Genomic DNA, 13,625 nt, shown 5'->3' on the forward strand with positions numbered 1-13,625 from the left:
AGGACATTAATAGACATTTCTTGTCTGTATAAAAGAAAGTCTGTATAAAAACAGACAGACTCATAGACCAATGAAACAAAATAGAGAATCCAGAAATATTATTAAGTCCACATATTTATGGCCAACTAATTTCCAACAAAGGTGCCAAGAATAAACATTGGGGAAAAGACATTCTCTTCAATAAATGATGCCGAGAAAACTGGAAATCCCTATGCATAAGAATGAAACTAGACACCTATCACTCACACAGTTGATCACAAAAATCAACTCAAAAGACTTTCTTTTATATAGACTTTCTTTCTCAAAAGAAGTCATACAAATGGCTAACAAGTTTATTTAAAAAATGCCCAGCATCATCAATCACCAGAGAAATGCAAATCAAAACCACAATGAGACATCATCTTACCACAGTTAGAATGACTATTATCAAAAAGACAAAAAATAACAAAAGGTGGCCAGGATGCATAGAAGGGGGAAATTTTATACACTCTTGATGGGAACATAAATATGTATAGTCATTATAGAAAATAGTCTGGAAGTTTCTCAAAAAACTAAAAATATAACTACCATATGATCCAGCAATCTCATTACTGGGTATTTATCCAGTAGCAGGAAAGGAAATCAGTAAATCAAAGTGACATCTGCACCCCTATATTTATTATAGCACTATTCACAAGAGGTTGATATGGAATCAACCTAAGTGTCTATCAACAGATGAATGGATAAAGAAAATATGGTATGTATATTCAATAAAATACTATTTAGCCATAAAAAATGAAATTTTGTCATTTACAGCAACATGGATGGCACTAGAGATCATTATGTTAAGTGAAATAAGGCAGGCACAGAAAGACAAATACCACATGTTCTTGATATATGGGAGTTTAAAAAGTTGATCTCATGGAAGTAGAGAGGAGAATGATAGTTCCCAGAGGCTGGAAACACAGGGGCAGATGAAGAGAAGTTGGTTATATGTATACAAACATATACTTAGATAGAAGGACTAAGTTCTAGTGTTCAATAGCACAGTAGGCTGACTATAGCTATATATTGTATATTTTAAAATAGCTAGAAGAGAATATTTGAAATGTTTCCAACACAAAGAAATGATAACTGTTCAAGGTGATGAATATCCTGTGTACCTTTATTTGATCATTACACATGGTATGCATATATCAAAATATCACGTATATCCCACAAATATGTTCAAATATTATGCATTAATAAAAATGATAAAAAAAATTGAAGGGAGCCAAAAACAAGTCATGTTTTAATGCCAGGATAAGAAAGGCAATAACAGAAAAAACAGCATTCTAAAACTGACATAGTTTTCTGATATTGAAGTCTGGATTTTAGGGAAGGTACACAGTTCACTGCAGATTAGGACATTTTGAGGCTTTATATTGGTAGAAGCAGGATATTAGTGATAGTACTTACGTTGTATCAACAGTTGTGTACAACCTGAGATGGAGCAGATGGTTTGAGTTTTGAGAATATTAAGCTTGTGGCAGATAAATGGAATTTTTGCTAAAATATTAAATATTGGTTAATAAAATATTTTCAACCAATCCTTCTTTAAAAAATTAATCCCATCGAAACAATCATTACTGGTGCTTCACGCACTTCAGAGAAAATTCATTGTGGAACCACCATGTTAACTTTTCAATTTAATTCACTTCCATGCTGCTGGAGTCCCATGAGCACTAGATTGAATGCCAGGGGTGGTGGGTCAAGGATTCAGGCAAGTTTGGGCCAATCTGGAGGGTGGAAATAGGGAACCACATATTATTCTATTTTCACAAAGGCCCAATGAATTCTGTAGGGAAGAAGTCATGGCAAAATAAAGGGCTGCAGTTTTAAGCAGCAGAGATATGGGCGGCCATCATGAGTCCCAGCAGGGACTTCTAATGGGTTTGGTGTAGAGGACAGCCACTTCCAGTAAGCTGGAAGCTAAGGGATAAGGAATAAAATGGTAAACACTGGAAGAACAAGTTCTCAGAATACGAGTGAAAAATGTGTGTCAGGAGGGGTTCCCAAAACTATAAGAGGACTTTGAGGGGTTTTATTCCAATAGACGCTATGGGAATATACTTTTTGGCATCCATTATTGTTACTCTGGTCTTAGCTTGTTGTCACCTGGAAAACGCAGATTACTTTTATATCTCTGGAAAGAATAGTGGCTTGGTCATCAGATGGCACCCTCAAAAGGCACACATAAGTAGGTTTCTTGTCTCTGTCTTTAAAACAATAAGCACTTAAAGTATCATTTGGAGAAAACAGCAGTTACCAGGAAATCACTTAGCTGAGATAAAAAAGAAAAGAATCCTCGAATAGCATTTAATCTTCAAAATAAGAATTTTCCATTCTTGGGTCAGACCGATAGATGACATGGCATTTAGACATTGAATTCATACCTCTGCTTGCAACTGAGCCTCAGACACACATATATGATGGAAATGTTCTTTGGCATTACACTGCTTTCTTAGTTTGCATCGCTAGTCACCTTTGTATCATTTGCATCTGATTTGGAAAATATTTTAGAACAACCCAACAACAACTTCGAGATTAAAAAATAAAATTCTACACACTTTACAGTTCCTTGCTATTACATGAATGTGTAAATTGAATTCCCTCTCGGGAGAAAAAAAACAAGGGCTGGCTTCCCAAAAATGTTTTCACTGGCTTTAGGGAACTAAAACACCAGTGTCTGGGTGAGTAATACTTCCTGTAAAATAAAGATAGATCAACACATAATTAAGTCCTGGCTCACATATAATTGTTGTTTTGGAAACAGTTTTGAGGATAAATATGGTTATGCTAATGAAACTGCCCATGATTTCCACTAATGATCCAGTTTATTAATTAGGTCAGGACATTTTTCCACCTTGTGCTATCCATTTTGGAATGCTGAAAAGGGTTAAAAAAAAAACTTCTAAGAGAACACTGTAGGCGAAGAAAAAGAGACAAATCTTAAATTAGTTATCAACTCTTGTAAGGATTCCAGTTGGAGGAGTAGATCGAAAGTGCTTTTTCGATTATTTATGGGTTTCGAAGATTCTTCCTACTCCACTAGGCAGAAAAACAGAGTTGTAATATACAGCATTTAGAATTCATAATCCTTAGCATTATTTCTCTGAACTCGACATCCTAAATAGCCAGCGTTTACTAATTCCAGAGCTGAGTGTAGTTTTGTAGGAAGTTCTACTGAATGCGGAGACCAAAGGGGAGCCTGCCTGCTCTGACGGTTTTGTTAAGGCTGAATGTGAACTCCGGGCGAGAAAGCGCATCTCAGCTCTTAGATCACACCCACTCAGGGTGTGCGTGTGTGTGTGCGCGGGTGCCTGCGCGCGTGTGTACGTGTGGGAGGTGTGCGCCAAAGGGGTGGGGTGAGGGGCGGCGAGGAGGGCCGTAGGTGAAGCGCGGGGAGAGGGAGGTCGCCCGCTCCGGCCTCTCCCCCAGGGGCCCTGCGGCTGGCCAGCGCTCCGGCTGCACCTCCTGGTGCGCGCCGCGGCGGCGCCACAGGCCCCTCGACCCTTTGACCACCGCCCTCGGGCCGCGCGTCCGGCAGCCGGGACCGGTGATGGCGCGGGACTGACGGCCGTCTCCTCCCAGACCCCTCTGTCCCGCCTGGGGCTCGCTGGGGCTGCGGCGCCGCCCCGAGCTGCATGTGGGGCGGGCGCGCCCGAGCCCAGAGCGAGCGGCCCGCGGCGCCCCCGAGGCGGTGCCCCGCCGCGCCAGAGTACCAGGAGGAGCGGCGGGCCGGGCCAGGCTCCCCACGCGCCGCAGCCTCGGAGCACGGGCTCCCCGGAGGGGACTTGGGGCGTCCCAGCCCAGGAGGAAGGACCCGGAAGCAGAAGCGGAGCCGCGAGTCGAGCCGAGCCACTGCCCCCGCTGCCCGCCGGCGCCGGGTGGGGGTCCCGGCGGCTGGATGGGCAGCGGCGGCGCGGGCCGCGGGCGGCGATGGGCGAGGAGCAGAGCACGGTGAGCGGCGGCGGCGGGCCCCAGGAGTCGCAGACCCTGGCCAGTGGCACTGCGGGCCACCCTGAGCCCCCGAGGCCTCAGGGGGACAGCGCCCGGGCGCCCCCGCTGCGCGCCGCCTCCGCGGAGCCGAGCGGCGGTGGCTGCGGAAGCGACTGGGGCTGCGCGGACACCAGTGCCCCGGAGCCCGCGAGGAGCCTGGGGCCCCCGGGCTGGAGTAAGAGCCGAGCACCGGCGCAGCCTGCGGGACTGGCACTCACCGGGCCTCTCAATCCCCAGACCTTGCCACTGCAGTTGGAGCTGGAGGAGGAAGAGGAGGAAGCTGGGGATCGAAAAGAGGGAGGGGATGAACAGCAGGAGGCGCCCCCCAGCGAAGAGCTGGAGCCCAGGACCCGCGCGGGGGCCGCCGACGGACTGGTCCTGGACGTGCTGGGTCAGCGGCGCCCGCCCCTCGCCAAGAGACAAGTGTTCTGCTCCGTGTACTGCGTGGAGAGCGACCTGCCCGAGGCCCCCGCCTCAGAGCAGCTCTCGCCGCCCGCGTCGCCACCTGGGGCTCCGCCAGTGCTGAACCCTCCCAGCACCCGCTCTTCCTTCCCCAGCCCCCGACTGTCCCTCCCAACGGATTCCCTCTCCCCCGACGGCGGCAGCATCGAGCTGGAGTTCTACCTGGCGCCCGAGCCGTTCTCCATGCCCAGCCTGTTGGGAGCTCCACCCTACTCTGGCCTGGGCGGTGTAGGGGATCCCTATGCGCCCCTCATGGTGCTGATGTGCCGGGTGTGCCTGGAAGACAAGCCCATCAAGCCCCTGCCTTGCTGCAAGAAGGCCGTGTGCGAGGAGTGCCTCAAAGTCTACCTGAGCGCCCAGGTAACTTCACCCCCTTCTCTTCCCCATTTATGATTCCAAATCACTGGCGAGGAGGTCCTGCTCTCGATCTGATCTCCCTGCTCGCGCGAAGAGGTGACCGACACACTTACTGAGGATCTCTGTTGGTTTCTCACGTCTCAGTTGTTATTTAAGTGTATTTTGACCTCACTGGTTTGCTTAACTGGAATTTAACTTTGCTGTGAACTTCAGGCTATGGTTGGCATGTGTAGAAGGCACAAGATACAAGTTGTTGCCCTCCTCTTATTTCTTATACAGGATTGCAAGCACAAGCTTGCTCAAAGGAGGAGAGGAAGAGACTGCCTCATCGGCCTGGTATCCCAGAAACTAACAAGCAGTGGGCATAGAATAAATATTTATGGAGCTGGTGGAGAAAAGAATTGGAATAAATATTTCAGACCCATAATACATGAATTTGTAATTTTGCTTCATTTATATATTCCAGGAAAGAGTGAATGTTTAAAAAAATGTATCCCTTGGCCTTTGCCTACTTTTCAGTTTCCTTTTTCCACAGTAAAGTTGAAGTACTTTTTTTTCACTGAGGTTTTAAGCCAGCACTCTTTAAGAGGGAAGCAAAACAGAAAGAGCAAAACAAAGCAAAGAGAGGCTAAGAGGTTTCTCAGAACAAGCACTGGTGAAACTTTCCTCCTCTGCTTTTATTTGAAAACTTAGTTTTTTTTTCTTGGAAAGCTTGAGAGTGCACCAGACCAGCTTTCCTTCACTGACGGTGAATGCGTTCTTCCAGCAGTTTTCAATCTGTGATGTTTCTGCCAGTGTTTTGCACAATCCTGGATGCCCTTTGATCCTGTGTCCAATTGTCCTAGGCCTATTCATCTTTCAAAACCCTGTGTGTTCAGGTGCCAACTCTTCTGTGAAGCGTTGCCTCACCCTCCAAGTCACTGCTTATATACTTTCACAGTATCTTATATTATCTTACATGCACTGAAGTTGTTTCTTTCGTGTCTGCTTGTCTTGTTAGACTGTCTGGACAATGTCTTAGAGTCCCATATGTGGTAGCTTCATGTTGAGTCCCTTGCCCATCATAGTGTTTTTAATAACATTGGCTGGGACAAACTGAACAGGGCTCCATACCATGTGATTCCTCTATGTTTTTTGGCTAACTCATGCTTGGGTCTAGACTGAAAGTGTGTACAGTCCCTAACTGAAAATGCAAACAAAGACTTAAAACGGTATGTTACGTAAACAGTAAGTTGGCTAAAATAGTTGGGATTATTTAAAAGCCTCTGAGAGACTGTTGTTTCTTTCATGCTTTATCTACAGAGATTCTTAAAACAGGAGGAATGTCTGCTGCTGGTTGTGGTAGTTTCTGTATCATCATCCTCAAAACAGATTTCGCTGCCCTGCGATGGGATTCAGACATTTCCAAAATATAAGCCCGCCTCCAGGGAAGTCACTGTGAGAGGAGATGTGTACAAAAGAACAATACAAGGTAGCATGGGATGAGATGTCAATAGAGTAACAATTCCAGATAGCACTTCCTGTTAAATGCTGGATACACATTCCAGAAATTCAAGGGAGGTAGTCATTGTGGCTTGGGGTACTTTACCTAGCAGTTTGATTTCCTTATGGTGGGCCCTTTCCCCAAAGCAGTTTTCTTTTTTCTTTATTAAACCTCATAAGTTAGTTTTAGGAAGTTTTAGTAATGGTAGTAGGGAGACAGAGGGACATAGTCAAGTGGTCATTGCAGTGTACAGTACAACCACTAAAAACTCCTCTGCAGTGACACAGTATCTGAAGCTTGTCTGCAGCATTTCTGATTGTATGTATGTGCCTGACCTTCTTCCAAAGTATTTGCTGGGACTTTCAATAAATAATAATGTACATTATTGGCCGGGTGTGGTGGCTCACGCCTGTAATCCCAGCACTTTGGGAGGCTGAGGCAGGTGGATCACCTGAGATCGGGAGTTCAAGACCAGCCTGACCAACATGGTGAAACCCCGTCTCTACTAAAAATACAAAATTAGCTGGGCATGGTGGCGCATGCCTGTAATCCCAGCTACTTGGAAGGCTGAGGCAGAAGAATCACTTGAACCCAGGAGGCAGAGGTTGCAGTGAGCCAAGATCACACCATTGCACTCCAGCCTGGGCGACAGAGTGAGACTCCTCTCAAAAAAAAAAAAAAAAAAAAAAAAAAGAAGAATATACATTATTTAAAATAATAAACAGCAACAAAAAGATGAGTCATAGATACCGGGCATGCTTTCACCTCAGGGCTTTTGTACTTGGTTTTACCTGTTCCAGGAAGGTTCCCTCCATGGCCCTCTTATCTGCTCACTGCACTCCTTTTCAGGGCTATATTCAAATGTCATGCCCTGTAACTTTCACTGACCACCCTTTTAAAAATTGAGCCTCACCCCACGCTCTCCCTCTTTTTTCCTGCTTTTTATTTTCTCCATAGCACTAACATACTCTGTCTTACACTTAAGTAATTAAGTCAAGACAGAAGTTTTCACATTATTTGTACACGTCTGTATCTTTAGCATCTACAGCATTGTCTGGTATATAACAGATGGGCAACTAAAACCTTCTGAATTTATGAAAGGCCTGAGATTGCCCCAGAAACCAAGGCTAGGAAGTGGTGTTCTGCATTGGCACTAAATTCTATTCTGAGCTTCTTGATACTTAAGACAAAAGACAAAGGGCTTAAAGCGGACAAAAGTAACAGGTTTGCTAAGTTTGTTATTAAACTTAGAATTAAAGAGCTTAGATAAACTTTGAGCTTATGCATAAAATAGCCTTTTTTAGTTGGTTAAAAATACAGGATTGTGGTTGTAATATTTTTGATCTGTGTCAATTCTATGGTCCCTTCTACTCAAAGGTTGTGTTTCTCTGTCACTTAACCTCTCTATGCCTTCATTTCCTCATCAATGAAATGTAATTGCAGACAATCCGTAATAACCCACCAGTTCCAAAGCAAAACAAAGTCAAACTGCATGGTTATTTTGTTGCCCTACTGAACCACATCAAAAGGGCATAGTGAGTGCTTTCTTTCTCATCTTAAAAGGTCTCTTAGGTTTGACAGAAGCAAATGTGTCAAGCCTAAACTTTCAGGGTTCTTAAGACCTTTTGAAAAAAATGATGTATTGAGATAAAGAGTTATTAGTGACTTTTTTCCACCATTTATTTTAGTTTGTGCCACATAGTGCATTATTTAACATCATTTAAGAAAATAAAAGAGTCCCTATTAAACATTTTATGCCAACATTAAAATGCATATTAAATGTGAGTTGGACTATTGCCTGGTTAACTGAATATTTTTGTAAAAGGAGATGCACAGTTCTTTGAAAGAAGATGTGAGCTTGGAAGATAGGAATATGGATTTTTAGACAGTATGTTTTCAGCAGTGCCATGGACTAATCTGTGACAAAGGCCAATTGGTAGGTGTCATCAATATTTCAATATAGACATAGCAAATTAGATGGTGACTTAAATACCTCTGTGCTCTGTATAAAATTATAGTTTTGTTTTTCAAAACATAGTTCTTCTCCAGTTATTGCCATGACTGTGGCTAGGGAGCCCTTCTTAGTGGAATAACTTTACAGTGCAGTAGCTGCCATCCAGTTTCTGATCGCCATGGTGAAGAGGTGAACTGACAGATTATGAATCTTTAGCACCACAGTATATGTTGATTTAGAGCTCTAAATCCAAGGCAGAGATAGTTATATTATTCATATTATATTGCTCGTGTACATAAATCTGGAACATTCATTTCAGAAGTACATTTCCCAGTGACCTGTGTATGCATGTGTGAATATGGCTAAAGTACGTAGTCCCAGGGATGTCTGCAATATCCTGCACGTCCCTTAACCCTCCTAAGTATTGGCCTTCTCAGCTGACTTGGCCTTTACCACATTTTCCTAGGAGGAAATATTATCTGTTGCCTTCTTTGTTTCATAGAATGATACTATGTTCATTTCAGAAACCTTCCACCAATATTTTTCTTTTATGATTTGGTTTAGACAGAAAAATCTGTCATAAATATGAAATATTAATATTTAGTACTTTAGATGAAGAAAGGAAGAGAAATGAGGATGCCAAAGGGGCTTGCTGAAGGTGACAGCTGTTGTGGATTCCACCACTCTGCCTAAAAGTGCTAGAGATTGGCAGATGCATATAACTTGGAATGTATACACCTGTCCAATGAGTATTAATAGATACAAGCAACACATTTCTTCTACAGATTGTGAACAAAACAGCTGCTAGATGATAAAGTCCTAAAATGACTGTCTACTGTAGTCACCCTAGAGTCAGTGACCCAGAGGTGAAAGCTTATATATCCTATTATTAAATTTTGAGTCATCCAAATCTTCATGGGTAAAAGTGTAACGTAACATAAATTTTTTTTTTCTTTGAGAGAGTCTCCCTCTTGTCGCCCAGGCTGGAGTGCAATGGCTTGATCTTGGTTCACTGCAACCTTTGCCTCCCGTGTTCGAGCGATTCTCCTGCTTCAGCCTCCCGAGTAGCTGGGATTACAGGTGCATGCCATCAAGCCCAGCTAATTTTTTGTATTTTTAGTAGAGACGGGGTTTCACCATGTTGGCCAGGCTGGTCTCGAACTCCTGACCTCAGATGATCCACCCGCCTCGCACTCCCAAAGTGCTGGGGGATTACAGGCATGAGCCACCGCACCTGGCCCCATAAATTCATTTCTTTTAAACCTTAAAGCACCCTGCATATTTTTGGAAACCATTGTGTTCAGTGTTGAGTTTGAATGCAGTTGTCTTCACACAGGTGAATTTATAGAACCTGTCATGCCCGGTGTGGTTTTGGTAGTCCTGAAAATGTGAAGAATAATATGAGACTGAAATCTGTTTTGAGGTCACTCTAAAAATTTGAAAAGTGGGAATTAAGGCATATTTAAACTTATCCTTCTGTGTGCAAAATGTGTGTGTGTCTGTGTGTGTGTGTGTGTGTGTGTGTGTCTGGGGGTGCAGTAACATTTGCTTTCATGCCTTACTCATTCCATTATTTTCCTCCACTCTCTACATCATTTCTCTTTAATAATTTTTCTTTTTTCTTTTCCTTGTTCTTTTACTTTTTGAAATCTGATTTTAATTGGCATTTGATTTCTCTAGAGGAATCCTCTGTCAAGTGCTAAGCCCTGGGGCCAGCAGGACTTTTTCTGAGGCATGCTGCATGGGTATTTCCTTTCCCTTCCAGCTGTCTGGAGATGAGGCTACATAGAGAAACCTTGCATTGCGTTCCACTGCCTAAAATATCTCAAATAACATTACAAGTACTACGGACCTAAGGCATCAGCTGATACCTTTAGAGTGTGATTTTTCCCTCCTAGAGCTCAGCTTTTATACCTGAAGGCTCTTCCTTAACTCCTGATACAAAAGACATAAAAAAGAGATCATTAGAATTTAAACCCTCAGCTTTTTATTAAGGGTTTGTGATGGACAAAGTAGGCATACCTGAGCGGTAATTTCTTATAATTATTCATTTATCAGTGCACTATTTGTGCATTTAACAAACATTTATTGGGGTACCTGTATGATAAGCACCATGAGATACTCTATAAATGTATTAAATGTCCTAAAGGAACCATCTTATAGCCTTGTTGGCAGTATTTTCCCCAGCTTTATCTGATGGCATAAATAAGCTTTTTTTAAAAAAAGTTACTAGACAGCTATGGATCTGCTTTCTCTCTGGGAGATTTTTATTAAGCCAGTTCTGGGACACCAGCTACCTTTTTATTAATCTCATTTACTATTCCTTCTGTTATGTTTAATCCAAAGTTATAAATCTATTACTCATTTCTTAATATAAATATTTCTCAGCTATGTTTGATTGCTGGAAATATATTAGTAAATATAAATATATACATATTTTGTTCAAAATATTTTCTGCCTTTATATAAAGAAAACACAATTTTGCTCAGTTTGTTTTGGATCATTCATGACATACTTAAAAATGTTGATTTTTTTCAAATTCAGTTTGTCAGAAGGGTTTTACATTATAAGCAAAATGAACCTTCCCAAATTGAATTTTTGCTTTAAAAATTCAATGTGTATGGGAGAATGACTTCTAGTTTATATCGTTCTCTATCAACTTTATCACTACTATTTGCCCCACCAATTTTGGGATAACTGCACTTGAATTTGCAAGTTTTTACAAATAGTAAGAAAAACCATTTATTGGACATCTATCTTGCAAACATTCTTACATGTATTTTTATTTAATTCTAATTCACTTACGTATTAAATACTTATTACATACAAGGCACTGTTTTAGGCTCTGGGGATACAAGAAACTAAAACATTTAAAGCTCCTGACTTCATGGAATTATATGCTAGGCTGTGGAAATGGAAAATGAGATAAGTAAATTATTTAGCTTATTAGGCGATAATAAGGGCAATGGAGAAGGAGAAATAAGGGAAGAGTGATACTGGGGAGGGATTTTCCTTGATAACTCTATAGTTTTGGGGGGGTTGTCACGGAGGATATGTTTTACGAAGGGATTTTTGAGAAGAGATCTTCATGATGCCAATGAAGGAACAAACCATGAGGATATCTAATAGAATAATAAGGTGTAAAGTTCCAAAGGTAGAAGCATACGTGTGAGTTTCCACGAATCGCAAGGAGATCTGTGAGGCTGAAGCATAGAGAATGAAGTGGGTAGTGCTAAAAATAAGACAGCAGGAGGAGTGGGGAAAGCTGGTTGGGCAGGGATTAAGCCCATCAAGTATCTTCATTTCCCTAAAGTAAAATGTTGTAAGAAGATACTGAGCAACAGACTAACCAGATATGCCTTTCCCTTTAAAAGAGATTACTCCATCTCTTTGTGGAAAATATACTGTAGGAGTCAAGAATGGAAGTAAAAAGATCAGTTAGAAGACTATGGAATAAATCAAAGGAGAGACAATGCAGTTCAGACTAGAGTGATACAGGCGAACGCAGTTTGAACTGGTTGAATTTGGAATATATTGTGAAGTTAGAACTGACAGAATGCCAATGATTGCACATGGGATGAGAGAAAAAGAGTCAAGCATGAGTCAGGTTCTGAGCTCAAGCTATTAGAAAACTGGGGTTGCCGTTTAATAAGATGAGGAATAGTGTAGGAGGACTAGGTTTAGGGAGAATGAGAAATTTGATGTGCCTCTTAGACATTCATGAAGGGATGTTGAGTAGGCAGTTGGCGTCTGGCATTCAGAAGAGAGATCTGAGCAGAAGATATAAATTTGAACGTGGATGGCATATAGATGGTATTTAAAGCTATTAGACTGGATGAGGTCACCTGTGGAGGGAGAGTCAGTAGCTAGAGAAGAAGGATTGGAGATTGAGTCCGAGCATACCAATGTTCACAAATATGGAGTCTGGGACATCAGAAAGAAGAAGCAAAGAGTCTAAAAGGGAGTGGGCTAATTAGGCAAGAAGAGTACTGAGAGTACTTACCCAGGAGCCAAAGACAGTGTTTTAAAAGGGATAATCACTTGTGTCTAATGCTTCTGATAGTTCCAGCAGGATGAGGTTTGAAATTGACCATCAGATTTCCCAACAAGGAGTTTATTGGTAACTGTGAGCAGTGCTGTTTTCATTGGCAGCCATGGGATGGTTTTCAGGTTAGAGTGGGTTCAAAAGAACAGGAACAATTCTGTTTTTGTACTGCAGGTAGTAGAATGTTATATGAGGGAACTCGAGGTTAGAGAGATTAAATAACTTGCCCAAAATCTCAAAGCAAGGGAATGGCAAAGGTGGAAGTGAAATTCAGATGTTTGGCTCTAAAACCTATGGCTTTTTTACATTCTTTAAATTGATTATTTCATTTATAAGGTAAACATATTTTTCTTTTTCTTTCAAGTCGATACATATATTGTACAAAAAGCACAAGTCTTCCAATCCAAGAAGGAGAAGACACTTAATTACATGTTTTGAGGAAGCGAAAGGCTGCCACTCAAACTTAGATCTAGAGATTACAGCCAAACTCAGCCTCATCTACTTGTAAGGAAATCAAGAAGAATTTGGCTTAGGAGAGCTATGATTTGATTTGATTTACTGTTAAGTTTTTTGTTTGTTTGTTTGTTTGTTTGTTTTGAGACGGAGTCTCACTCTGTCGCCAGGCTGGAGTGCAGTGGCATGATCTCGGCTCACGGAAACCTCCACATCCCGGGTTCAAGCGATTCTCCTGCCTCAGCCTTCCAAGTAGTTGGGACTACAGGTGCGTGCCACCATGCTCAGCTAATTTTTGTATTTTTAGTAGAGATGGGGTTTCACCATGTTGGCCAGGATGGTCTTGATCTCTCGACCTGGTGATCCTCCTGCCTCGGCCTCCTGAAGTGCTGAGATTACAGGCGTGAGCCACGGCACCCGGCCGATTTACTGTTAAGTTTTAATGGCAACATACTCTCCTGTTTTCATCCTAAGTTTCTGGTCATTCCTTTTGTCAGAACTTTCTTGTATTTTACCATCTCTTAATGTTGGTGTCTGTGTAGTCCTGAGCTAAACCCCTTCTCTTCTCACTTTGTATACTGTTAGTGGGGCCATCTTACCCACTCTCATGGTTTGAAGTAACAGCTACCTGTTGTTGATTCCCAAATCTTTATCTGTATCCCCAGTCAAGTGTCATACAGCCATCTCTCTCCTGAACAATTGTAGTGGATGTCCCATACATAGTCACCTTAAACTTAACTTCTCAAAACTAAATCCCCCTTTCCTCCCCTTGTTTGCCACATGCTCAAAGCCTTGCTTCTTTTTTGAGATTCCCTGTTTCCATTGATTGTACTCAGGTCAGAAACTTGGGG

General features: G+C 42.3%; 1 protein-coding gene and 1 long non-coding RNA gene across 4 annotated transcripts in view; one reads left to right on the plus strand and one right to left on the minus strand.

Moving 5' to 3' along the window:
• LOC134758772 (uncharacterized) overlaps positions 1–4,342 on the minus strand; it is a 54,722-nt gene extending 50,380 nt beyond the window's left edge. Inside the window, exon 1 of the long non-coding RNA XR_010134360.1 lies at positions 4,239–4,342. This is a non-coding gene — a long non-coding RNA (uncharacterized lncRNA). The remainder of the gene's footprint in view (positions 1–4,238) is intronic.
• Positions 3,377–13,625, plus strand: part of RNF217 (ring finger protein 217) — a 135,793-nt gene continuing 125,544 nt past the window's right edge. For 2 of the 3 annotated variants that reach the window (XM_055389779.2, XM_055389780.2), the window contains exon 1: positions 3,377–4,842. In XM_055389779.2, coding sequence (XP_055245754.1) covers positions 3,961–4,842 — 882 coding nt within the window. In that variant the 5' untranslated portion in view covers positions 3,377–3,960. The remainder of the gene's footprint in view (positions 4,843–13,625) is intronic. The other variant, XM_031012516.3, reaches the window with a different exon arrangement.

This window comes from Gorilla gorilla, chromosome 5 (assembly GCF_029281585.2).
Source record: "Gorilla gorilla gorilla isolate KB3781 chromosome 5, NHGRI_mGorGor1-v2.1_pri, whole genome shotgun sequence".
Taxonomy (NCBI): Eukaryota; Metazoa; Chordata; class Mammalia; order Primates; family Hominidae; genus Gorilla; species Gorilla gorilla.